At 40.6% G+C, this 26,290-nt stretch overlaps 3 protein-coding genes across 3 annotated transcripts; 2 read left to right on the top strand and 1 right to left on the bottom strand.

The window, feature by feature from the left end:
- Positions 1-2,852: 2,852 nt before the first annotated feature.
- On the bottom strand, positions 2,853-13,971 carry LOC112265276 (ribosome biogenesis protein NOP53). Its single transcript, XM_024442420.2, has 12 exons — positions 13,673-13,971; positions 11,225-11,301; positions 11,024-11,120; positions 10,318-10,517; positions 10,168-10,223; positions 9,918-10,013; positions 6,270-6,371; positions 6,002-6,151; positions 5,724-5,899; positions 5,342-5,408; positions 4,151-4,227; positions 2,853-3,525 (listed from the first exon to the last, which is right to left on the bottom strand). The coding sequence occupies exons 1-12, from the start codon at positions 13,876-13,878 to the stop codon at positions 3,465-3,467; spliced, it is 1,365 nt and encodes a 454-aa protein (XP_024298188.1). The 5' UTR covers positions 13,879-13,971; the 3' UTR covers positions 2,853-3,464.
- Positions 13,972-14,431: 460 nt separating this feature from the next.
- LOC112265278 (histone H3.3A) lies at positions 14,432-17,558 on the top strand. Its single transcript, XM_024442422.2, has 4 exons — positions 14,432-14,579; positions 15,639-15,782; positions 15,920-16,073; positions 16,593-17,558. The coding sequence occupies exons 2-4, from the start codon at positions 15,655-15,657 to the stop codon at positions 16,719-16,721; spliced, it is 411 nt and encodes a 136-aa protein (XP_024298190.1). The 5' UTR covers positions 14,432-14,579; positions 15,639-15,654; the 3' UTR covers positions 16,722-17,558.
- Positions 17,559-18,328: 770 nt separating this feature from the next.
- LOC112265277 (histone H3.3A) lies at positions 18,329-21,573 on the top strand. The gene is made up of 4 exons (XM_024442421.2): positions 18,329-18,469; positions 19,331-19,474; positions 19,678-19,831; positions 20,066-21,573. The coding sequence occupies exons 2-4, from the start codon at positions 19,347-19,349 to the stop codon at positions 20,192-20,194; spliced, it is 411 nt and encodes a 136-aa protein (XP_024298189.1). The 5' UTR covers positions 18,329-18,469; positions 19,331-19,346; the 3' UTR covers positions 20,195-21,573.
- Positions 21,574-26,290: the final 4,717 nt, after the last annotated feature.

The following is a 26,290-nucleotide window of genomic DNA, read 5'->3' as shown; positions in this document are numbered from 1 at the left end:
GCCTGCAGGCACCCGGCTCGTGCGTGTGTCCAGAAGATTAGAGAGAGGAATCATCGCTCTGCTCATCCCTCCATCCTTTGCTCTGTTTATCCCCTCCTCTCTCTCATCTCTCAGTGTTCCACTCCAATTACAACACAACCGACACACAAACCATTTTCCTTTATCACTCTCATCCTGCCTTGCTTTTCCTCCATTTCTCCATTTCCCGCACCTACTGGCGTGACTGGTCTACCTTCCTTTCCCCTTTTCTACCTCTCCTCTCATCTCACCGTTTGTGTGTACACAGAGCGTTCACATTGACAACTGTGTTTATTGGCACTGGCATGGTGTTGGGGGATGTAGAAGACTGTCATGGTCACCTTCGCTGTTGTGGCCACCCTCAAATGCACAAACACTTTCTAAGTCTCTGGTGGAAATGCGAACATACAGATGACCCCTCTCTCTCTTTTTCTACCCACAGCCAAGGGAAGGAGAGAGCAGAGCAAGACTGAAAGCATGTGTGTGTGTGTGTGTGTGTGTGTGTGTGTGTGTTGGTATTAAAGAGAAACAAGATTTAACAAAGAGATTTGACGTTTGAAGCAGCTTGCAGTTTCTATATTTGACATTTGGAGAAACGTGTAAAAAGTCTAATTCTGCAGTGACTTTGAACCTAGACCAGATGATGCTCTCTCTCTCTCTTCATGCATAACCCTTTCTAAGCAGGAAATTACATCACAATGGGAGTGGAGTGCCCGAGGCCTTTACAAGGTGTATATACTAGTGTGTCTGTGTATCATCAGCTGGACACCAGCACAGACGCCGGACTGGGAGGACTCATAGAGAGCAGTCACAAGGATCCAGACCCTTATCCTCCCTGGTGAATACTGACGTGGGATCTGACTTGTAAGCTACTGTATGTACACAGTTCATATCACTATGTTACCCATCCTGTCACATTCATGGGAGCATCCACTGTGAGGTTCAGGTGAAGATTAGAAATACCTCCCAAAAGAAAGGTCTTTGACATAGTCATGTCCTGAGCGAGTGAGTTATGGTCAGTATCAGTGCAGTCGGTAGGGGAGGGGATGAGGTATTCCCCACTCACCTTCACTATTCATGTGTCTTTGAGATAGGAGAAAGGACAGCTTGAAGACCGGTATACAGGACTATAGGTGAGGAGACTGATGGTTGCTGGCTCAGCACACCGATGTGTTCGGGGAGCCGTGAGACACACTGTAATGAAGTGATGCAGGTGAACAGTGAGAGCGTTCATGTGTACCGCTCGACTCCACTCACGGCGCACCACAGTCATCTACCTCATGCTAAGGCAATCTGGCTCCATCAACGGCTCGCACGTGAGGTGAGGGAGAATAGGAGAAAAACATGAAAACCATCGCTCTCAAACACACCTAAATCTGAACACTCAAAATGACTGACGGTCATGGTGAACCAAAATGAACACCAAGATGGCTGGTAGCATTGACAGAATAGATTAAACGAGAACATTATTGTCCATTGCATTGTGAAATAGAAATGTGCCTTTTTACTCCTATTGCTGTCAACGGCCATAACATAGGTACGGTTTACTGTGGGCACAGTCTCAGAGCCATCAGTGTGTTGAGGGTAACTACACTGTGGGTAGGGGCAGGGTAATGTGGGCCCTGGATGGTGCCTGGCAGGCCCGAGGATTAGCGGTACGTTTGGTCACGTAGTGTAAATTAAATGGACTCGCTGTGTGAAAAAGGGGTTGACAAAATGTTTGAATGACTAACCACCCCCCCCCCCCATACATACATAAGGTCCCTCAGTCAAGCATTACATTTCAAGCACAGATTCAAGTACTAAGAACAGGGAGCTGTTTGTCAGCCTCATAAAGACCGATTGGTAGACAGGTAACAATAATATATTGAATATCTCTTTAAGCTTGGTCAAGTTAATAATTATGCTGTGTAGGATGGATTAAACCATCCAGACACAAAGTCCTTCTGAACTGAGCTGCAGGAGAGGAAGGAAACTGCTTAAGGATGTCACCATGAGGCCATTGGTGATATTAAAAGAGCTACCAGAGTTCAAAGGCTGTCATGGGAGAACACAGAGGATGGATCAACATTGTAGTTACTCCACAATAATAACCTACATGACAGAGTGAAAAGAATACAAATATACTGAATATGCATATGTATGCAACAAGGTACTAAAGTAATACAGCAACAAAAAAAACTGAGCACAGGAATACACTTTTTGGCCTAAATGCAAAGCCTCATGTTTGGGGCAAATTCGACAGAGTAACTGCCTCATTTTCAAACATGGTGGTGGCTGCATCATGGTACGGCTGTACCTGACATTGCCAAAGACTGGGGAGTTTTTCAGGATGAAAAGAAACAGGATGGAGCTAAGCACAGGAAAAACCATAGAGGGAACTCTGCTTCACACGAGACACTGGGAAATGAATTCACCTTTCAGCATGTCAACCACCTACAACACAAATCTACACCATAGTTGCTTACCAAGAGTTGAAAATTTGGATCTAAAATTTTTAAAATAGTGGTCAAATATTGCACAACACAGGTGTGGAAAGCTCTTAAGAGACTCACCCAAAAAGACTCACAGCAGTAATCTCTGCCAAAGATGTTTCCAACGTGTATTGCCTGAAGGGGGCAAATATTTATCTAATCAAGGCAGTTTTATTTAATTCATTTATTTATTTTTTGCATTTCATCCACTTTGACAGAATTGTGTAGACAAAAGTACAATAAAATAATTTAATCCCACTATGAAATACAATATATTTTGGGATTGAATAGGCCAAAACAATTATATTGTTACCACAAATGCAATGAGGCATTTAAATAGCAGTCAGTAAAAACAATGTCAATAATTAACTTGTTTTAATGAAATCAAGTCAGATTATGGCAAATAAAGGGATTTTGTACACAATAACAGATAAGTGACAGAACGCACACAAGTCCAACTCTTGACACATGGTTTTAAACGTTACTACGTCATTAATCGCTTTACGTATTCACTCAGGCATCCACCCCTTCTAACGAGGGTATTAATCTTGGTTTGATGAGAGCGAAATACAAGATTACCAACTGGGAGGGAGACAGGAGAGCACCCTTCTGAAGTCTAACATTCTCAACTGATGTTGACAGATCCAGATTTAAATATCCTGCCAATGAACTCATTTGACCTCAAAATGCATTAGACTGAATCTGTATAACACTACCTGGGTTGGGCTGGTTTATGTTGTATATAGATGTGTGAAAATATCAAGGCCTGGCAAATGTTACAAGTTGTGGGGAATTCAACATTTTCCAACAGATTTTAAAAGGTGGCAAATCCATCAATGACAAAAAAAATGGGCTGAGTTGATTGATGACAATTGATGGGGCAAACAGTAGCTCTCAAACAGTAGCTCTCTGGCTGGCTGTCGCTGTGTTTGTGACGTCAGTCCTGAACAGTTCCATAGGTTGGTTTGGTCTCTAGGTGATCTCCCTGAAGGCCCTCTTCTCAACATACTTCACCTTGTGTCTCCTCTTGAACCTGTGGGAGGAGGCGGAGCACACAATCAAACACCGTCCTGTCTAAAGCACGTCAACGGCTTCACATTAAATCAAGACTATATTCTCTTGTCCAAGAAAAACAAAAGGAGACGTGGAGGGAAAGCAGCATAGCGTGTTGCCCTCAGTTCCCAGGAGGCTGTTTACACAACAGCTCCCCGAGTTCCATGATTGTCTTCACATTTCAGAGGAAATACTGTTATCGCGAGGATGGGATCATCACTGGACACAGTCAGGCTCAAGCTGACTGAACCAACAGAGGGGGTGCACTACAACACAGTTACCCAGCTAACGTTGATAAACAACCAAAAATAACTACTGATTTTCTGGTTCATTAAGAAAGTCAAACGTGTTTGAGTCAGATCATTCCCATTTCAAGCTCAGCTTTCTAAAAAGTTATTTCCCAATATTTAGGCAAGTTAGCAGGATCAATGCGTTAGCCAGTTTTGTAGTATAACTCTCTGGAAATAAACAAAAACAAATCTACAAAGTTCCACTATGAAAGTTACAGACACACTAGGTATATTACATCACAGTTCAATATCCATTATAGGCAAATATATTTCTGACATGAGATGTTGTTTGTTTTTAAAGGGAGAATAACTTACTTGGCTCGTTCTCTGGGCTCAATCATGTTCCTCTTCTGCATACTCTTGAAGCGGTCCTTGAGGACACTGCCCTCTGGCTGCAGGAAACATAATTACATGTGAAGGGAAACATGTTAGTAAACCCATATAGTTGAGTGCTCTGATGAAGGACCTTGCGCCAAAACAGGGGTCAACGTGAGACGTTATTGAAGGGAATTGCATTGCTATCCTGAAACTTTGCAGCATTTCAGTTCCACATACACTATCGTTCAAAAGTTTGCAGTCATTTTGAAATGTCCTTGTTTTTGAAACAAAAGCACATTTTTTGTCCATTAAAATAACATTAAATTGATCAGAAATAGTTTAGACATTGTTAATGACTGCTGTAGCTGGAAATGGCAGATTTTTTATGGAATATCTACATAGGCCCATTATCAATAACCATCACTCCTTTGTTCCAATGGCACGTTGTGTTAGCCTTTTAAAATGAGAAACTTTGATTAGCTAATTGATTAGAAAAAACTTTTGCAATGACGTTAGCACAGCTGAAAACTGTTGTTCTGATTAAATAAGCAATAAAACGGGCCTTCTTCAGACTAGTTGAGTATCTGGAGCATCAGCATTTGTGGGTTCGAATACAGGCTCAAAATGGCCAGAAACAAAGACCTTTCTTCAGAAACTCATCAGTTTATTCTTGTTCTGAGAAATTAAGGCAATTCCATGAGAGAAATTGCCAAGAAACTGAAGATCTCGTACAACGCTGTGTACTACTCCCTTCACAGAACAGCGCAAACTGTTCAGGCCAACAGTTTTTAGCTGTGTTAACATAATTGCAAAAGGATTTTCTAATGACCTATTAGCCTTTTAAAATGATAAACTTGGATTAGCTAACACAACGTGCCATTGGAACACAGGAGTGATGGTTGCTGATAATGGGCCTCTGTACGCCTATGAAGATATTCCATTAAAAAAAAGAAAAAGCCGTTTCAAGCTACAATAATAAATTTACAACATTAACAATGTCTACACTGTATTTCTGATCAATTTGATGTTATTTTAATGGACAAAAAAAGAAAAGGGCTTTTGTTTAAAAAACAAGGACATTTCTAAGTGACCCCAAACTTTTGAACAGTAGTGTACATGGACATGGGTTCAAAGGTCAGCCAAGTATGATTGTATTGTAGAACGTGAGTGGGATACAGTCAGTCAAACCTTGAGTGTCCGCAGGGATCCAGGAATCTCATCACTTAGCTGGACCTCTAGATCCTGAGCCTGGAACCTGGGGAGATATGTGGGGGACAAGTTCAGACAGTATGGAGACAATAGACAAAACAGCAGCACAGACGCAACTCACACTTAGGGGAAAGCAGCACTATAGAAATAAGGCTAAATTATTTGGTTTGGAATGGGGTATAGGCTCTTCTGGAGCCCATTGTTACAGAAATGTCTAGGACTACTTACAGTTCATACTATGATGCAATTTACTTGATCTGCTTTGCAAAATGGGGGAACAGTTGCATCTCACTCTAGGTATAAAATTGTAATAAATAACCAAGATAGCAGATAACAGTGGCAGCCCTGTGGAGGTACTGACCTGAGTCTGCCGAGACGCCGAGGCATGGACTTCTCTGCCTCCTGGTTGGCCTTGCGCTGGGCCACCCTCTCTCTAGTCTGCTGCTCCCCCCTCTTCAGGGTCGCCTGGATGGAGCGCAGCTGGAAGAGCTGCTGCTTCTTGTCAGTGAACACCCTTGCTGCCTGCTTCTGTTGCGACTGCACAGCGAGAGAGACACTGTCGGTCAGATCCTAAGCTAGCACATGGAGGGGAAAGACTAGGGCACGTTAGTGGGGAAAAGACTTCGTAGTCTTGCATACCTTTATCTTGTCAGCTCTCTCTCGCCTCCTTTCTTTCTCTGTCTTTTTCTCCTGCTGCAAGCCGCCACGAATAGAAACATCCTCTTCCTCCTCATCTTCATCTTCCTCCTCTTCCACTAGCCCTTCCACTAGCTCCTGGAAGACTGTCTCCTGCAGAGAAACAGCGAGGAAGGTCAGGCAAAATTGAGCTGGACAGACCACATACAGGTCTGAATTGTGAAACGATGAACAGTTGAGCGGCGGGGGGAGGGGTGTACTGATGTTGTACCTCAGTGGCGGTATCCTCTCGGTTGACAGCCAGCTGTCTCTCTATTCTCAGCTCCGCTCTCTCCCGCTTCACCTCCACCTCATGGGCCTCTAGTAACAAGGCCTGAGAGAAAGGTCAGCACTTCAATACATCAACCACAGCATTACTCAACATGAAAAGACAGATCCTCACACACATACCAAGCGAGCAGAAACATTGAACAAACTAGAAGTCGACCGATTAATCGAAATGGCTGACTTCAAGGTTTCATAACAATCAGTAATCTGTATTTTTTTTACACCTTTATTTAACTAGGCAAGTCAGTTAAGAACACATTCTTATTTTCAATGACGGCCTAGGAACGGTGGCTTAACAGCCCTGTTCAGGGGCATAACGACAGATTTTTCATCTTTCGTTTTTGCAACCTTCCAGTTACTAGTCCAACGCTCTAACAACCTGTCTTACATTGCACTCCACGAGGAGCCTGCATGGCAGGCTGACTACCTGTTACGCGAGGTAAGTCAAGGTAAGTTGCTAGCTAGCATTAAACCTATCTTGTAAAAAACAAACATAACAACTAGTTAACTACACATGGTTGATGATATTACTAGTTTATCTAGCGTGTCCTGCGTTGCATATAATCGATGCTGTGCCTGTTAAACTTTTTTGGGATAGGGTGCAGCATTTGGAATTTTAGATGAAAAGCCTGCTACTCAGAACCAGAAGCTAGGACATGCATATAATTGGTAGATTTGGATAGAAAACATTAAAGTTTCCAAAACTGTTAAAATAAAGTCTGAGTATAACAAAACTGAAATGGCAGGTGAAAACCTGAGGAAAATCCATCCAGGAAGTGCTGTTATTTTGAAATGGGTGTTTTTCCATTGAAAGCCTATCCACCATTTAAAGGGATAGGACCCAGATTCCATTCCTTATGGCTTCCACTAGCTGTGAACATTCTTTAGACATTGTGTCAGGCCTTATTCTGAAAAATGAGGGAGAATGAGCAGTTTCAATGAGAGGCCAGTGGAATTTCCCCAACTTATTTGGTGCGCAATCCCGAGAGCACGCCTTTCTTGTTTTTCTTTTATATTGATGACGCTATTGTCTGGTTGAAATATTAGCGATTATTTAGAATAAAAACAACCTGAGGATTGATTATAAACATCGTTTGACATGTTTCTACGAACTTTCCGGATACTATTTGGAATTTTCGTCTGTCTCTTGTGACCGCATTTGAGCCATTGGATTACTGAACAAAACACGCCAACAAAATTTAGGTTTTTGGATATAAAGAGTGACTATCGAACAAAACTAACATTTGTGTAACTGGGAGTATTGTGAGTGCAACCATACGAAGATCAAAGGTAAGTGATTCATTTTATTACCATTTCTGACTTTCGTGACTAATCTACTTGGCTGCTAACTGTTTGTAATGTTTTGTGTGCTGAGCGCTGTCCTCAGATAATCGCATGGTTTGCTTTCGCCTTTTTCAAATCAGACATGGCGGCTGGATTAACAACAAGTTAAGCTTTATTTTGATGTATTGCACTTGTGATTTCATGAAAGTTAAATATTTACAGTAATTTAATTTGAATTTGGCGCTCTGCACTTTCCCTGGAAGTTGTCGAGGTGGGACGCTAGCGTCCACTGATCCATAAGAAGTTAATTTCTCATCGAATCACAGCCTACGTCGCCAAACAGGGGATGATTTAACAAGCGCATTCGCGAAAAAAGCACTCTTTCTAAAACTGTTTCAACAGAACAGTCTGAGTATAACAGAACTCATATGGCATGGCAGGCGAAAACCTGAGAAGAATCCAACCAGGAAGTGGGACATTGAGGTTTGTAGCTTTTCAAAGCTTGGCCTACCGAATACACATCGAGATATGGATGAGGTTGCACTTCCTAGGGCTTCCACTAGATGTCCACGGTCTTTAGAAATTGGTTTGAGGATTCTACTATAAAGGAGGGGCTCAGAAGACCTCTTCGAGTCAGTGGTCTGGCAGAGAGCCTTAGTCTCTTGATGCGCGCTCCCGACAGAGTTACTTCTCGTTCCAGTGCTTTTCTGAAGACAAAGGAATTCTCCGGTTGGAACATTATTGATGTTTTATGTTAAAAACATCCTAAAGATTGATTCCATACATCGTTTGACATGTTTCTAAAGGACTGTAACGGCTTGAGGGGCTTCGATGAAGATCGGTTAGTGATTCATTTGATCGACTTGGCTATGACCTAACAGTCATGTGTTGTGCTTTAGCTTTAAAGCATTTTTGAAATCTGACAAGATGTGTATCTTTCATTTGCTGTATTGGACTTGTTGATGTGCGAAAGTTACATATTTCTAGAAAATATTTTTGAATTTTGCGCGCTGCCTTTTCGGCGGAATGTTGTCAAGGGGTTAAAATCAATACACACGTATATATTTTTAAACCTGCATAATTAGTTAATATTGCCTGCTAACATGAATTTCTTATAACTAGGGAAATTGTGTCACTTCTCTTGCGTGCCGTGCAAGCAGTCAGGGTATATGCAGCAGTTTGGGCCACCTGGCTCATTGCGAACTGTGTGAAGTCCATTTATTCCTAACAAAGACCGTAATTAATTTGCCAGAATTGTACAAAATTATGACATAACATTTTGGGGGTGTACAATGTAACAGCAATATTTAGACTTAGGGATGCCATCCGTACGGTTCCGTATCTCACTGAAAGAATAAACATTTTGCGAAATGATCGTTTCCGGATTCTACCATATTAATGACCAAAGGTTCATATTTCTGTGTGTTGTTATGTTATATAATTAAGTCTATGATTTGATAGAGCAGTCTGACTGAGCGATGGTAGGCAGCAGCAGGCTCGAAAGCATTCATTCAAACAGCACTTTCGTGTGTTTGCCAGCAGCTCTTCGCTGTGCTTAAATCATTGAGCTATCAACTCCCGAGATTAGGCTGGTTTAACCGATGTGAAATGGCTAGCTAGTTAGCAGGGTACGCGCTAATAGCGTTTCAAACGTCACTCGCTCTGAGACTTGGAGTAGTTGTTCCCCTTGCTCTGCATGGGTAACGCTGCTTCGACGGTGGCTGTTGACGTTGTGTTCCTGGTTCGAGCGAGGAGAGGAACGGAAGCTATACTGTTACACTGGCAATACTAAAGTGCCTATAAGAACATCCAATAGTCAAAGGTATGTGAAATACAAATGGTAGAGAGAAATAGTCCTATAATTCCTACAATCTAAAACTTCTTACCTGGGAATATTGAAGACTCATGTTAAAAGGAACCACCAGCTTTCATATGTTCTCATGTTCTAAGCAAGGAACTTAAACGTTAGCTTTTTTACATGGCACATAATTGCACTTTTACTTTCTTCTCCAACACTTTGTTTTTGCATTATTTAAACCAAATTGAACATGTTTCATTTTATTTGAGGCTAAATTGATTTTATTGATTTATTGTATTAAGTTCAAATAAGTGTTAATTCAGTATTGTTGTAATTGTCATTATTACAAATAAATACATTTTAAAAATTAATCGTCTGATTAATCGTATCGGCTTTTTTTGGTCCTCCAATAATTGGTATCGGTATTGAAAAATCAATCGGTCGACCTCTAGAACGAACCAGGATTGAAGGTTTGCGTTTTAATCACTGTTGTTAAGTGTAGTAAGTTACCTGATGGGAGAAGAAGTCTGGGTTGTAGGAGCCTCCGGGGGCTATGACTTCCACTGCCGGGAGAACAGAGGGCTTTGAGTTGAGCTTCTCTGGTCGCTAAGAGTGAACAAGACCGTGTTAAAAACCTCATGGTCAGACAGTAAATATACAAACGCTCCCATTTGCCTAAGTATCCCTCTTCACTATGCAGCACATACAATACTGAGAAACTATAAACTTTCAGGCAGTGACAATGCAGTATTCTTCTCACCTTCACACGCTTCTTCCCTGTTTGCTCAAGGTAGTAAGGATCAGCTGTCTCTTTGGCTGCAATATGTAGAAAAGATGGTCACAAACACCGACAAAAGAACTCCAGGATTTATTTCGAAATAATTTAGCATTTTTGAATAGTCAAACTTACCATCACCTCCCCACAGATCATAATAGGGTCTGTCTGGGAAGTTGTTGGCCGCCGTTTTTGATTTTGACGCTGTAACTGCCGGTCTGCGGTTCAAGAGCCGTTTCTGTCTCCGTGGTAACACACCCATGGCCGCCAATTTCTCTGCATTCTCTGCAATGCGGCGGAGTTTCTTCGCATTCGGTTGCTGGTGGGCCAAAATACTAGGGGAGAGAGGGAACTGAATTTTAAGTAGTGTCCCCAAGAAAAGGAAGAATTCAGTGCACAATCACAGTTTATTATGAGAATGAGGAATAAACTAACCTAAGTACACTTGTGTACTTTCAAAATATAGCCTTGCTGCATGGCTTCAGTTTATAACGTGGAGGCATATCTGGGTCGTATTAGTTAGTGCAAACAGTAGGAAAACCTTTCTCAACAGAAAACAAAAGTAAGTTCAGGTAGTCCCTCTGAGTTTCCGTTTCATTTCTAGTACATACGACCCCGGAGAGGGGAAGCAGCACAGCATGTTGCCCTCAGTTCCCAGAAGACTGTTCACACAACAGCTCCCTGAGTTCCATGATTGTCTTCACATTCCAGAGGAAATACTGTGAGCGCAAGGATGGGTTCATCACTGGACATTGTGCCATGCACAACTTGACTGACCCATCTCCAGGTAAGGGGCAGGATGCCGGGGGTGAGAGGGCCATGTTCAGGGTCAGTAACTCACTCTTTAGGTGGAGGGACGAGGGAGTCATGCTGCAGGATTAGGTCTATCCTCAAGGGCCGCGACTTTGACTTCTTCCCCTTCTTTCCCTCTTGGACTTCTGGCATCCGACACAGAAAACACTAACATCAGTGATTTGACACTCTAAACATTTACAAAACTGAAGCAGAAAATGTATTTATTATAAACAGTGGTATAATTTACCTGGCTGGACATATTTTCTCTGCTCTCCAATGTCCACAAAGAACAGGCTATCATCTGGCTTCTCAGATATCAGGCCTCTGTCGAAAAAAAAGAAGAGGTTTAGACAAGTAAATGAATAACTTCATATTTTGAAGCAAATAAAATGTGTGTATACAGCATGTGTTATTAAACTGTAAATAAGAGCATAAATGTTAGCTAGCTAAGTACATAAAAGCAGCCGAATCATAAATGAGTAAACCGGTCAAGAAACAATTCAGTTTAGGTGTATTGCTCAAGTTTGGGTGCTTATAGCCTGTGGTGTACACTACTTAAGTAAAAATACTTTAAAGTACTACTTAAGTAGTTTTTCCGGGTATCTGTACTTTACTATTTATATTTTTGCCAAGTTTACTTTATTACATTCCTTAAGAACTTCTCTAGGGTAGGGGTACTATTTTCACCTCCGGATGAAAAGCATGCCCAAAGTAAACTGCCTGCTACTCGGGCACAGAAGCTAGGATATGCATACAATTAGTAGATTTTGATAGAAAACACTGAAGTTTCTAAAACTGTTTGAATGATGTCTGTGAGTATAACAGAACTCATATGGCAGGCAAAAACCTGAGGGAAAAAAATCAAACCAGGAAGTGGGAAATCTGAAGTTTGTAGTTTTTCAAGTCATTGCCTATTGAATATATAGTGTCTGTGGGGTCATATTGCACTACATAAGACTTCCACTAGATGTCAACAGTCTTTAGAACCTTGTTTGAGGCTTCTACTATGAAGGGGGAGAGAAAGAGAGCTGTTTCAACCAGGTGTCTGGCATGAGCTGATCATGCGTGTGCCCATGAGTGCAACCTGCGTTGCATTTCAAAAGACAAAGTAATTCTCCGGTTGGAACATTATTGAAGATTTATGTTAAAAACATCCTAAAGATCGATTCTATACATCGTTTGACATGTTTCTACGAACTGTAACGGAACTTTTTGACTTTGTCTGGACCTAGTGCTTGCGCCGTATGAATTTGGATTACTGGGCTAAACGCGAGAACAAAAAGGAGGTATTTGTACATAAATGATGGACTTTATTGAACAAAACAAACATTTGTGGAACTGGGATTCCTGGGAGTGCATTCTGATGAAGATCAAAGGTAAGTGAATATTTATAATGCTATTTCTGACTTCTGTTGACTCCAACATGGCGGGTTTCTGTATGGCTTGTTTTTGTGCCTGAGCGCTGTACTCAGATTATTGCATGGTGTGCTTTTTCTGAAATCTGACACAGCGGTTGCATTGAGGAGAAGTGGATCTAAAATTACATGCATAACTTGTTTCTTTTAACAATGTTTTATGAGTATTTCTGTAAATTGATGTGGCTCTCTGCAAAATCACTGGATGTTTTGGAACTACTGAACATAACACGCCAATGTAAACTGAGATTTTGGGATATAAATATGAACTTTATCTAACACAACATACATGTATTGTGTAACAAAGTTCTATGAGTGTCATCTGACAAAGATCGTCAAAGGTTAGTGACTAATTTTCTCTTTCTGCTTTTTGTACCTCTCTTTGGCTGGAAAATTTGCTTTTTGTTCTGTGAATAGGTGCTGATCTAACAATCGTTTGGTGTGCCTTCGTCGTAAAGTCTTTGAAATCGGACACTGTAGCTGGATTTACAAGTTTCATCTTTAAAATGGTGTAAAATACTTGTATTTTTGAGGAAATTTAATTATGGGATTTCTGTTTTGAATTTGGCACCCTGCAATTTCACTGGCTGTGGGCCGCTACAGTCCCACATATCCCAGAGTAAAAAGAAAATAATGTAATTTTTACTCCATACATTTTTCCCTGAAACCCAAAGGTACACGTTACATTTTGACAGGAAACGTGTCCAATTCACACACTCACCAAGAGAACATGGTCATCCCTGCTGCATCTGATCTGGCGGACTCACTAAACACAAACGCTTCGTTTGTAAATGGTGTCCCCCCAAAAATATGCCGTCTGGTTTGCTGAATCTAAGGCATTTGAAGTTTATACTATTACTTTTGATACTTAAGTACATTTTAGCAATCCCATTTACTTTTGATACTAAGTATATTTAAAACTAAATACTTTCGGACTTTTACTCAAGTGGTATTTTACTGGGTGACTTTACACCACTGATTATAGCTAGGAATGTAAGTCGGAAATTGTAAAAAAAAAAAAATTAAAATAGCATAGCTAGCTAGAATAAACAACCCAACGTGTATCTTAGCATTGCTAGCTAGCAAAGTGGTGTTTCCATTTTTTCCAAGTGGACTTGGATTGATTGACATGCAAAACTAGCTAGCGTAATCAGTGGTTTGATAATGTCGCAATACCTGCTAAATAATCGTTTATTGGTACAGTAAGTACTACACCTAGCTAGATAGCAACTGTAGCTAGCTAGAATGCAAGCAGGTATTGGCTAACACATGCTGCTCACCCTGTAGCCCTTTCCTGAAGTCTCACGTCATCCAAAAACTCTTCAACATCTTGAATATCACTGTGTTTGTTCCAATTCTTTTTCTTATTCTTATTCACTCGCTTTCTCTGGCCACTGTTCAAGTCATCTGAACCGGCCGACGATTTAAAAGACATGAATCCTGGCTGCGCTGCTGCCACGCGTTTCAGTCTCTTGACCGCCGCCATGCTGGATCATCTGGGAGACGATGCGATGACGTCTGTTCTTCCTCTGTTGAGGTTCAGCACAAGTTGATGGGCCCCTATGTCCACCTTGAGGAGGACTTGTGTTAAAAAAAAACACCCCTGGAAATAAGATATTTGTAGGCCCCAAATGTATACATTGATTTTTTATTTTTTTATTGCTAGGTCATTTAATACTTTTGTGATTTAAACGTGTATATAATACAATTTATACTAAAGCGATGTTTGTCACAATACACAAACCTTCCAAGAAGTGTAATCTGATAATCTAAATTGTTTGAATTCTTATATGAAGAACTACAGGTAACAGAAATCCTGTAATTGCTAATTTTGCAGTTATAGCCATTTTGTCCCGCGCACTCACGTGGAATCATCTGAGTCCATAAAACACTTTCAATAATTGTCATCCATTTGTCATCCATTTAAATGGTCAATATCTGCCAATACAGTAAACAGACGTTTCACTAACATATCTCATTATGGAGTATATCACGCTTTTAAGATGATTGATAATTGATTGAATTGGTCAATTCTTAATCGTGTAAAAAAGTTGGTCTCTTGTCACAGCAGATGCATTGTGGGTAACCTGCCATTTTAACCCAATATAGGACTCCATTCTGTTGTGTGATCAACGCAATAAATAAGGACACGAGACGAGTTTCATATTTTTAACTGTTGTATCAAAGGTAAGTGTTGCGTTTGAAATATTTTTTTTTTTTACAAATATTGTGTAATTGTACATTTTAACTTTTTTGTTATTTAGACTATCTTTTTGCAAGTAAATCCGCAGTCATAGGGAAAAACACAACCCAGACGACCGAAAAAGCAAGCTATTATCCGCTTGTAGAAACTACAGACCCAAAGCACTCCTTTCGAATTTGACACGGTTTATGCACGGGTTCTGAGTAATTTTCTGAGTACAGAAGTTTTTCAATAGATTCCTAACGATGTCTAGAACAATCCTTCAATGTGTTTTAGTTTAAAGCGACAATATCCTCGTTTTAAATGTCGTTTTAATTGTCACCTTCTTGTTAAACACATTCGAATTTTTCCTTCACGTTAATACGTTCCTGCTACAGCAGCCATAGTCTTCAATGCGTAAGAGGCGGGGACCTACTTGGTAAAAGACGTTGCTCATTGGCGAAAATGGAAGAAAATCCCACCCCTTATATCACTAAACAAGTCCCTATTGGTAGTTGTATGAAGCCTTTACGCTGTAATTCGCTGAAGTTAATGTACATCTTTGCGGACTTGTGCCACAGACGTGGATACAATCACAGAGGGTTATATACAAATAATAACGATTTTTTTTTAAGGATGTCATAGGTTACTTTCTAAATGTACTCCGTTACAGTTTCTATTTACTTGTCTAACAACTTTCAGTTATATTTTAATTAATTTGCCCTTAAGAGCCATTACAATACAAAATGTCCATCAATGCATTTGGGGTGTGATTCTAGGGGTCTGACTTGCTTAGGTGGAACAAACTTAATCATTGAATAAAAGCAAGTTTAATTGAGTGTCATTGACAACAAAGGTTTCTTATATTTTTTGCAAACATTTTTTTCTAAATGTAAAACAAGTAATGGTTTAGTTTTTCAAAGTATCTGTAATCTTATTACAATATTTTTGCTGGTAGTGTAATTGGTGGTGTTTAGTAGACTAACATGTTTTTTTTGTGCTGGATTTGATAGCTATTTTGTTACTTCCATTAACATTCCTGTCTCAATTTCCCCTTTATTCAGGTGATTTGAAGGAGCCATGGCCCGTACTAAGCAGACAGCCCGTAAATCTACTGGAGGCAAAGCCCCACGTAAGCAGCTGGCCACCAAAGCTGCCCGCAAGAGCGCCCCTTCTACTGGTGGGGTCAAGAAGCCCCATCGCTACAGGTGACAGCGGGACAAAATGCAGTGCCTGATCATGCAGGCTTCGACCCACCTGGTGTCATGCTCTCGCCTTTAATATAATTTGATGTAGATAAAGTAAAGGACCACAGTGGTGTTACTTAATTACTGTTTCCCTCCAGGCCTGGTACGGTGGCCCTGCGTGAGATCCGTCGGTACCAGAAGTCCACTGAGCTGCTGATCCGCAAGCTGCCCTTCCAGCGTTTGGTGAGAGAAATTGCTCAGGACTTCAAGACTGACCTGCGTTTCCAGAGTGCAGCCATTGGAGCTCTGCAGGTCAGTGTGTTTATGATTTTTGTTCACCCACCAAATGACACTAAAGCCAGACCTATCAGAATTTGTACACTTATAGGGATACTAAGGAAATTTGGCCATGAGGCCCTCTCTACTTTCGCTGAGTCTAAAATGGATGCATATTTATGTCTGTGTCCAGTATGAAGAAAGTTAGTTTGCATTGGCTCACAAACCTAACTAGCAAGCCCAATGACTGCAAGTCTATGGGTATCTGCTAGCATGCTCGTAGATGCCATAGACTTTGTCATTGTGCTAATGCTAGTTAGCATTGGCATGCAAAACTACCTCTAACATCCTTCATACAGGAGACCGACAAAAATGATGCACAAGTGCATCTGATTCTGGGGAAGTGGACAAAGGGCCTCATCACCAAAATATCGAGGTATCCCTTTAATAGTGGCCTACTGGCAGTACTCTCCCCAAATGTTTGAAGAAGGCATTGTCCCATACCAAGTTAACGCTTATATCATCAACTGAATTGAACTTGTATTTTGTCTACAGGAGGCCAGCGAGGCATACCTTGTTGGTTTGTTTGAGGACACCAACTTGTGCGCCATCCATGCCAAGCGTGTCACCATCATGCCCAAAGACATCCAACTGGCCCGTCGTATCCGTGGGGAGCGCGCTTAGATGCCTCCCTAATTTACGTGTCCTCAGGCTGTCTTTCCCTCCCTTCCCACTTTTCCTTTTTAAGTAGCTTGGTTTCAGTAATGATGTGATAAAAGTAGTGTGCAGTCTTGTCCCCCTTAGTTCTCTTAGCAGAAGACTTTTAGGGTACTTTGTGTATCATGTATCTGTTTTGAAGCTGATTGGAGTCACACCTTTTAATGTGTGTGCAAATCGGCACGGCAAATGGTGCATGCATGAAGCATCTTGGGCAAGCATTTTCTCCTATTGACGATGCTATTACATTATTATAACAGGCTTTTCTAATTGATAGACTTGCATTGTTTTTTTTTTTACATGTACCCTTTTGTTTGTTTTTTACAACTAGTGTTTCTACTGTTTACAGGATGCATTTACAAATAGTTAATTTTGTTCTGAAATTGATAAATGACATTGATTCAAAACATTGCTAAGGCCTATATGTAGTGTAATGTTTATGTATTTCTCCCATGTTTTATCCAGGTAATATTTTAGTTCCTTTCTCAGGTTGTGATACCCTTTTCTTACTGGTTTTGATTTTAATTTTCTGTTCATTTTTTTTTAAGCAGACATTTGTAATATCCAGAATTCTCACAAAGGTGATAAACTGATGTTCCACAACTGGTTTAGTAAAGTGATTGACCTACACAAAGTACTGAGTTGCATGCTGCTGGCAATGGTATTTTACTCAATTTGTACTTTAAATAGTGAGTTTGTCATATTTGGTCATTTGAAGAACTGTCATATTCATTGGGAAAAGTACCCAGTTTTACTTGTAACAATGCCTTTTAATAAAAAATGACAGGTGAGTCACCAGTAAAATACTAGAGTAAAAGTATTTAGTTTTAAATATACATATTTACAGATAGCAATGGGCACACTAATACTCAGACATACTTTACAAACACAGCAGTGGTGTAAAAATACTTTAAAGCAGTTTTGGAGGTATCTGTACTTTACTATGTTTGACTACATTCCTAAATGTACCTTTATCACTTTTCCCTGACACCCAAACATACTTGTTACATTTCAAATGCTTAGCTAGACCGGGAAAATGGTCCAATTCACTTAACAAGAGAACATCCCTACTACCTCTTTTGTGAGTTTGCCTGATCAGAGGCAGCAGGAATGACCAGGGACGTTCTCTTGGTAAATGGGTGAATTGGATCATTTTCTTGTCATGCTAAACATTCAAAATGTAATGAGTACTTTTGGGTGGCAGGGAAACTGTATGGTGTGAAAAGTACATTTTCTTTAGGAGTTGTCCAATGTAAATGGTAAAGTACAGAAACTAAAGTAGTACTTCACACCACTGATCGGAAAACCAGACCTTTTTGTGACGACATTTAAGGTTAACATTTGCCTTAGACTTGTGATTAAGGTTGTACACGGATATACAATTGCATCATTTTCTTGAGCATGGCAAATTGAAAAGCCAATACATTTCCACAATATCTGGATAAAAATATCGATATTAGGTAGGCTACGATGTTCGCTTATGAATTTCTGAGACCGATTCAGAGTACAAAATAAATATCCAAAGAACATGTGGCCGAAGTGCTACAAAACAAGAATTGTGTGTATACACTGTTGCATTATGGGAGAAATGATTGACATAGCAGCCATTTTCCCGCTGTACGTTTGTTCCCATTGTGGATACGAGGAAGAAAATACTGACACGGCAAGACAAGCTAAACATTTCTCACATCCTTTTTAAACCTCTTTTGGTGTAGGTAAGTCAAACACTCGACTGCTTTTAATTTACGGTAACTTCACATTTGAAAAGTTTCAAATTGCTTCAATTCTGGATATTTTGTTGGAAATCCATTTCATTTTCGTCGTAGAGAAAAATAACAAACCCGACTGTCGAAACGGCACAAAATTGCAGCCTTTTCTACAGCTAGTGCAGCCGGAGAAATTGTTTCAAATTATGCGCGGGTTCGCTTCGGTTGTACGCAGGCATTGGCGGTCGAACTCCGTTTCTATGCCTACATACGAGTTCCCTGGGATGTCTTCTTTAATGTGTATTAGTTGTTTAATGAGATTGTCAAACCGCTGTTTCTTGAAATATCAAAGTTTTAGTGCTACTCCCTTGCTTTTCTGCCTTGGGTCTTTATCCCGGTTGCGCATCAAGCAGCCGCCATCATCACAGCTGAGTGGGCGGGGCTACCAACAACGTCTGGGAGCTGTAGATCCCGCCTCTTCGTGACAGACGACACACTGATTGGTCTTAGTCATATGTTTACAAATTAGATTGACTAACCAACCAATGCCGTCGTTTTCCCCGTTGATTGATTGATTGGCTCACTGTCGACTTTGATTGGGGAGATAGATTCATGTTGTAGCTTGTCCGCACTTTTTGTTCCAAATGTGTTCAATGACAATGAGTTGAACACCCAATTACTGTATAAAAATACTCTTGTTTCACAGTGCTTTTCAATTTAGTTTAAGTATTTAATCAGCCGGGAAACAGATTAATAAAAATGCAATGACTTGATTATCAGGTCTAATTGCAACAACTAAAAGTTAACATTTTTAACCTATGGTCATTGTTATATCTCACATCTATGTATGTGGTTCTCCCCTTCATTCAGGTAATTTGTAGGAGCCATGGCCCGTACCAAGCAGACAGCCCGTAAATCTACTGGAGGCAAAGCCCCACGTAAGCAGCTGGCCACGAAAGCTGCCCGCAAGAGTGCCCCTTCTACTGGTGGGGTCAAGAAGCCCCATCGCTACAGGTGAGAGAGAGTGACAGAAAGGCTGATAAGGTCTTACCAGAGCAGCCCCCTGTCCCTGAGTCACAGTACTGGCCCTTATTATGACTCCATCACCACCTGATACAAGATAGGATTTAGGCCTAAAGAGTTTGATTCTGGATTTTTGTAATGAATCCATACAGTGATGTTAGTCATGGGATTCTTCTAACTGTGTTTCCCTCCAGGCCTGGTACGGTGGCCCTGCGTGAGATCCGTCGTTACCAGAAGTCCACTGAGCTGCTGATCCGCAAGCTGCCCTTCCAGCGCTTGGTGAGAGAAATCGCCCAGGACTTCAAGACTGACCTGCGTTTCCAGAGTGCAGCCATTGGAGCCCTTCAGGTCAGTGCTACATCATCACCATTGTAGTTGCTGTCATAAACCACATAACTCAAGTTTGAGGCAGGAGAAAAATAATTGCATTGTGTTGATTGTTTTATCACACACTGAAGAGGAATACTTGGATCATGTGCCCGAGTGTGTCACAGAATAGCATTTTATAGGTTGATATTGTCCACACATTTTTAAGTGTGTTGTCGTGAGCCATTTTTCATACCTGTTCTTTGTTGTCTGCAGGAGGCCAGCGAGGCTTACCTGGTTGGTCTGTTTGAGGACACCAACCTGTGCGCTATCCATGCCAAGCGTGTCACCATCATGCCCAAAGACATCCAGCTGGCCCGTCGTATCCGTGGGGAGCGCGCTTAAATGTCTCTTTAATTTACCTCTCCTCTTCTCACCAGTCTGTCTTCCCCCTCCCCTACCTGCCCTCTCCTCTTATGTTGGTAGTGATTAGAGAAACAATGATTATGATAAGAATAACGTGTATAGTGGTGTTTTCTTAGTACTCTCGGCAGCAGACTATTATAGGGTACTCTTTTGTGCATGTACCTGCTTGTTGCTGGTCAGATCTCCCACCACCACACCATCAAATCAGATGTTCCATTGTCATGATGCCGTGTGGAGAGATCAGATAAAACAGAAGACAGGGAATCTGAGACAGGTAGTGGTCACAGGAGGATGGGGTTAGGTTTTTGTCTGCAGTGGGGGGTACCTCATTCTCTGCAGGGTGCTACAACAACTGCCCTAGTCCCCTTCCTCCTTCCCAACTCTGCCAGTGAAATAAAGACTGAGCTGGTGTCTTTCATGGGAACGCATGAATGGGAGTACAGCCCCCCTCCCCCCCCTCTTTTGTGTGTGAGTGTGTAGATTCTGATCAGCACAGCAAATTGTATACAATTCAAAAAAATCTCTGGAGCAATGGTTTATTCTTACAATATTGATCATCACTATCATGGTTATTTACATCATTGCGCAGATGCACTTATTCAGAATGACTAACAGTAGTGCATACATTTCCATACTTTCTCCTGATTGGTCCCCTGTGGGAATTGAACCCACAACCCTGGTGTTGCAAGCACCATGCTCTATCAACTGAGCCACATGGGACCGGTTGTCAATTTTATTTAAAAATATTTTTTGCTTACGCACAGTTTTCATCATGGAAATAATATTTGTGAATGAAATGATGATGGGGAATTCTAATTAAATTTTGTACAGAAAACAACATCGACGTAAGCTTATTTTGGCTGTCAAAGGGGATCCTTGATGGTTCATTCTCATTTAATTTCCCCTTTACCTGATTGACACTGTTTTCCCTTTGTCTTTGAATTCTCAAATTTGGTTTCAGTGATAAATAATTGGAGACAGCATTTTAAGGCTTTTTTAAACAAATCGTGAATCCAGTGATATTCTTTGATCGCTCCTGAGGGGCCTTGTTGTGAGGGTAATGGAGCTTGGTGGTCAATGCTCTCTTGCAAACCAAAAATAGTGTAATTGGTAAAGTGATCATTTATGTTAATGTTATGGGAGCTATAAATGGGATGGTCAGAGATATTTAGACCTCCCCCTTCACTTTGCTCCAGGTTCTACATTTGTGTAATGTTTCTCAGGTTGTGTCACCCTTTTAACTTAAATCATTTTTATTTCTTAATTTGAATTTGAAATGTTAAGATGCTGAAATAAAACAATGTTTGTAATTTCCAGATTTCTCATATAAGGTGGTAAATGGATGTTACACACACACACACCTGTCTTCTGTCAATTTTGTTTAGTCCATTGACTATCAATCAATGACTAACATAGATATTTGATGTTATTGCCAGAGCTGTGAAAAGCACAACTTTGACCATTATGAGTAAGGTTTGTTTGCTATGACCATCACAATCTGGTGTTCTTATGAATGCATTAGCAATCTCAGTCCAATGTTGTTTCAAATACTGGACAAAATAGGTTATCGTGTGTTATTATTTTAAAAAATTGAATCCTTGTGAAAAGGAGTTACACAGAAAGTGTCCAGTAGTGAATCAAGTTTTTTACCTCTTTATCTCCCAAATTTTGTGGTATCCAATTGGTCTTGTCCCATGTTTTGAGGCAATGGAAAACCTTTTTTTTTTACATGGATTGTGCTCTTTATAATTCTTTTGAGATACAAAACGACCATTAGAGGGCAGTAAAGTACCACATTTGAACAACGAGCCAACTAGACAAGTCATACTCTGAATGACGTGAAGTCCATGGATGGAGGGTATCTGTAGAGCCCTATACTAAACATTCTTTTAGGTATCTCTTCAACAATATTCAGACCGTTGGAGCTGTACTGTTTTATCTGACATATACAACTGAATCCTTACAGAAACAATCAACATCACTGTATCAGATATCTGTTCTCAGCTGTGGTAAGTTAGGCCTAGAGCACAGTGTCATTCTATGTGTCCCTGTTTTTATGTGAAGTCTTCAGATCAGAGAGAGAACATCCTTATAGAGAATGTCCAAAAAGTGCTCAGTTTATTTGTTCCGTCATCACATTGATAAAGAAATTAACACTAGCATAAAAACTGGGCTCAGCCTCAGAGACCCTTGCTATCTCTTCAACATTCAAACTCATTTATATTTGTTTTGCTCTATCCTGTTTTATTGTAAAATATGTGAAAGTCTGCCCTAATGAACTGCTAGAAGTGTACTGATGTTAAAGTGGAAATACATGATTGAGGCTGCAAGCATGCAAGTGCCTCAGAATAGCACATCTCTCACAGGGGTGGACAGGACGAATCAACATAAAGATTGAATCTGTCTTCTTGACTTTTAGAATTCCCCACTGAACAAGTATGACTGAAGTTTTCCACCATGTTGCTTAACATGTTCAGGAAACTAGTAGAAATCTGTTTTATTATGGTAATCAAAATATGTTCTTAGGAATTGAGGGGATGTAGCCTAATTAATTGAGGCTATGTCCCCTTAATTCCTTTGCACATACATATTTCTACTCAGGTGCTACTTTTAATATTGTAGGTATAGTTTGCAGACTTGTTCATTTTAAGAAATCTGCTATTTTTGCCTGCAACATTAAACAGTAGCATCTGATTAGAAATGCCTAACAGGGTTGTTGTCCTGAAGTAAATGAGGGTGAATATCTATTGTGTACATCAATTTGTGGGTGAGTATGTCGGGCAGCAGGACAGAAAAGTCATGTTCTATATATTCTCCGGTTCAGGAATAGCTGTCCCTCATTCCTAGTTTCCACCCACACTGACCTTCTAATCTAGCCACCGGATCAGTGTCCTTGTCAATTACTGCCACACACCTGACAATCTGTATATACGCAGAGGCACACTCAAATATATACAGTACGCATACAGTGCCTTGCGAAAGTATTCGGCCCCCTTGAACTTTGCAACCTTTTGCCACATTTCAGGCTTCAAACATAAAGATATAAAACTGTATTTTTTGTGAAGAATCAACAACAAGTGGGACACAATCATGAAGTGGAACGACATTTATTGGATATTTCAAACTTTTTTAACAAATCAAAAACTGAAAAATTGGGCGTGCAAAATTATTCAGCCCCCTTAAGTTAATACTTTGTAGCGCCACCTTTTGCTGCGATTACAGCTGTAAGTCGCTTGGGGTATGTCTCTATCAGTTTTGCACATCGAGAGACTGACATTTTTTCCCATTCCTCCTTACAAAACAGCTCGAGCTCAGTGAGGATGGATGGAGAGCATTTGTGAACAGCAGTTTTCAGTTCTTTCCACAGATTCTCGATTGGATTCAGGTCTGGACTTTGACTTGGCCATTCTAACACCTGGATATGTTTATTTTTGAACCATTCCATTGTAGATTTTGCTTTATGTTTTGGATCATTGTCTTGTTGGAAGACAAATCTCCGTCCCAGTCTCAGGTCTTTTGCAGACTCCATCAGGTTTTCTTCCAGAATGGTCCTGTATTTGGCTCCATCCATCTTCCTATCAATTTTAACCATCTTCCCTGTCCCTGCTGAAGAAAAGCAGGCCCAAACCATGATGCTGCCACCACCATGTTTGACAGTGGGGATGTGTGTTCAGGGTGATGAGCTGTGTTGCTTTTACGCCAAACATAACGTTTTGCATTGTTGCCAAAAAGTTCAATTTTGGTTTCATCTGACCAGAGCACCTTCTTCCACATGTTTGGTGTGTCTCCCAGGCTTGTGGCAAACTTTAAACGACACTTTTTATGGATATCTTTAAGAAATGGCTTTCTTCTTGCCACTCTTCCATAAAGGCCAGATTTGTGCAATATACAACTGATGTCCTATGGACAGAGTCTCCCACCTCAGCTGTAGATCTCTGCAGTTCATCCAGAGTGATCATGGGCCTCTTGGCTGCATCTCTGATCAGTCTTCTCCTTCTATGAGCTGAAAGTTTAGAGGGACGGCCAGGTCTTGGTAGATTTGCAGTGGTCTGATACTCCTTCCATTTCAATATTATCACTTGCACAGTGCTCCTTGGGATGTTTAAAGCTTGGGAAATCTTTTTGTATCCAAATCCGGCTTTAAACTTCTTCACAACAGTATCTCGGACCTGCCTGGTGTGTTCCTTGTTCTTCATGATGCTCTCTGCGCTTTTAACGGACCTCTGAGACTATCACAGTGCAGGTGCATTTATACGGAGACTTGATTACACACAGGTGGATTGTATTTATCATCATTAGTCATTTAGGTCAACATTGGATCATTCAGAGATCCTCACTGAACTTCTGGAGAGAGTTTGCTGCACTGAAAGTAAAGGGGCTGAATAATTTTGCACGCCCAATTTTTCAGTTTTTGATTTGTTAAAAAAGTTTTAAATATCCTATAAATGTCGTTCCACTTCATGATTGTGTCCCACTTGTTGTTGATTCTTCACAAAAAAATACAGTTTTATATCTTTATGTTTGAAGCCTGAAATGTGGCAAAAGTTCGCAAAGTTCAAGGGGGCCGAATACTTTCGCAAGGCACTGTAGCTACGATACAGATTAACACCAGCATAAACACACAACATTAGGCACACAGACAGGAGAGACCAATATAAAATCAGGCTAGGTACGATTATTAAAGGAAGAAATACTGTATAAATGTAGGTCGTCAACTGTAAATGGCAAAAGCACAATGTAGCCTGCAGACATTGCACCAAAGTCAGATTGTATTTTTTGTCATTTCCTTTTATTGAATTACAACACTGGACCCTTGCTATAATTCTAAATAAAACCTCATTCTAAAGCATTTCCTATTAATTTATCTCTGTCCACATATCCTTTTTGTTCTCCATACACTCATAGAAAAAAGGGTTCCGAAAGGGTTCTTTGGCTGCGTCCATAGGAAAACCCTTTTTGTTCCAGGTAGAACCCTTTCTGGTTCTAGGTAGAACTCTTTTGGGTACCATGTACAACTCTCTGAGGAATTGGTTCCACCTGGAACCAAAAAGGGATCTTCAAAGGGTTCTCCTATGGGGACAGCAAAATAACTTTTAGGTTCTAGATGCACCTTTTTCTCTAAGGGTGTATATTAGCAGAACAAAATACTGGTGTTTCCTTAACTCTATAATGTGACTTTAGCTATAGTACCACTGAACTACACAGTACATCAGGGAAAGTTGTATAGATGTGCTGTTATTTGTTTTCACTATATACACTGAACAAAAATATAAATAATTTAAAGTCTTGGTCCCATGTTTCATGAGCTGAAATAAAAGTTCCCAGAAACGTTCCAAATGCACAAAACGCTTATTTCTCAAAAATGTGTTGTACAAATTTGTTTACATCCCTGTTAGTGAGCATTTTTCCTTTGCCAAGATAATTCAGGTGTGGCTGATTAAACATCATTGTTGTGCTGGGGGACAATAAAAGGCCACTCTAAAATGTGCAGTTTTATCACACAACACGTGCAATTGGCATGTTGACTGCAGGAATGTCCAACATGGCTGTTGCCAGATAATTTTATGTTAATTTCTCTACCATAAGCCACCTCCAACATCGTTTTAGAGAATTTGTCAGTACGTCCAACCAGCCTCACAACCACAGACCACATGTAACCACTCCAGCCCAGGACCTCCACATCTGGCTTCTTCGGCAGGTAGCCTAGCAGTTAGAGCGTTGGGCTACTAACCGAAAGGTTAATGGATCAATTCCCAGAGCTGACAAGGTAAAAAATATGTTATTCTGCCCCCTGAGCATGGCAGTTAACCCACTGTTCCCAGGGCGCTGAAGACTTGGATGTCAATTAAGGCAGCCCCCCGCACCTCTCTGATTCAGAGGGGTTGGGTTAAATGCGGAAGACACATTTCAGTTGAATGCATTCAATGCAGTTGTACAACTGACTAGGTATCCCCTTTCACCTGCAGGATTATCTGAGACCAGCCACCCGGACAGCTGATGAAACTGAGGGCTTGCACAACCAAATAATTTCTGCAGAAACTGTCAGAAACCATCTCAGGGAAGTTTATCTGCGTG

Source organism: Oncorhynchus tshawytscha, linkage group LG13 (genome assembly GCF_018296145.1).
Source record: "Oncorhynchus tshawytscha isolate Ot180627B linkage group LG13, Otsh_v2.0, whole genome shotgun sequence".
Classification (NCBI taxonomy): domain Eukaryota; kingdom Metazoa; phylum Chordata; class Actinopteri; order Salmoniformes; family Salmonidae; genus Oncorhynchus; species Oncorhynchus tshawytscha.
Note: the sequence above shows the minus strand (reverse complement) of the source record. Positions and strands in the feature narration are given on the sequence as shown.

What these genes read in the sequence shown, in the direction of transcription:
- LOC112265277 (XM_024442421.2), top strand. Translation starts at nt 19,347, where the DNA reads ATGGCCCGTACCAAGCAGACAGCCCGTAAATCTACTGGAGGCAAAGCC. An exon ending in AAGAAGCCCCATCGCTACAG is followed by an intron (nt 19,475 to 19,677) that starts GTGAGAGAGAGT and finishes GTTTCCCTCCAG; the next exon opens with GCCTGGTACGGTGGCCCTGC. An exon ending in CAGCCATTGGAGCCCTTCAG is followed by an intron (nt 19,832 to 20,065) that starts GTCAGTGCTACA and finishes TGTTGTCTGCAG; the next exon opens with GAGGCCAGCGAGGCTTACCT.
- LOC112265276 (XM_024442420.2), bottom strand. Translation starts at nt 13,878, where the DNA reads ATGGCGGCGGTCAAGAGACTGAAACGCGTGGCAGCAGCGCAGCCAGGA. An exon ending in CTCGTCCCTCCACCTAAAGA is followed by an intron (nt 10,518 to 11,023) that starts GTGAGTTACTGA and finishes TCTCTCCCCTAG; the next exon opens with TATTTTGGCCCACCAGCAAC. An exon ending in CAGGGAAGAAGCGTGTGAAG is followed by an intron (nt 10,014 to 10,167) that starts GTGAGAAGAATA and finishes GTTCACTCTTAG; the next exon opens with CGACCAGAGAAGCTCAACTC.
- LOC112265278 (XM_024442422.2), top strand. Translation starts at nt 15,655, where the DNA reads ATGGCCCGTACTAAGCAGACAGCCCGTAAATCTACTGGAGGCAAAGCC. An exon ending in AAGAAGCCCCATCGCTACAG is followed by an intron (nt 15,783 to 15,919) that starts GTGACAGCGGGA and finishes GTTTCCCTCCAG; the next exon opens with GCCTGGTACGGTGGCCCTGC. An exon ending in CAGCCATTGGAGCTCTGCAG is followed by an intron (nt 16,074 to 16,592) that starts GTCAGTGTGTTT and finishes TTTTGTCTACAG; the next exon opens with GAGGCCAGCGAGGCATACCT.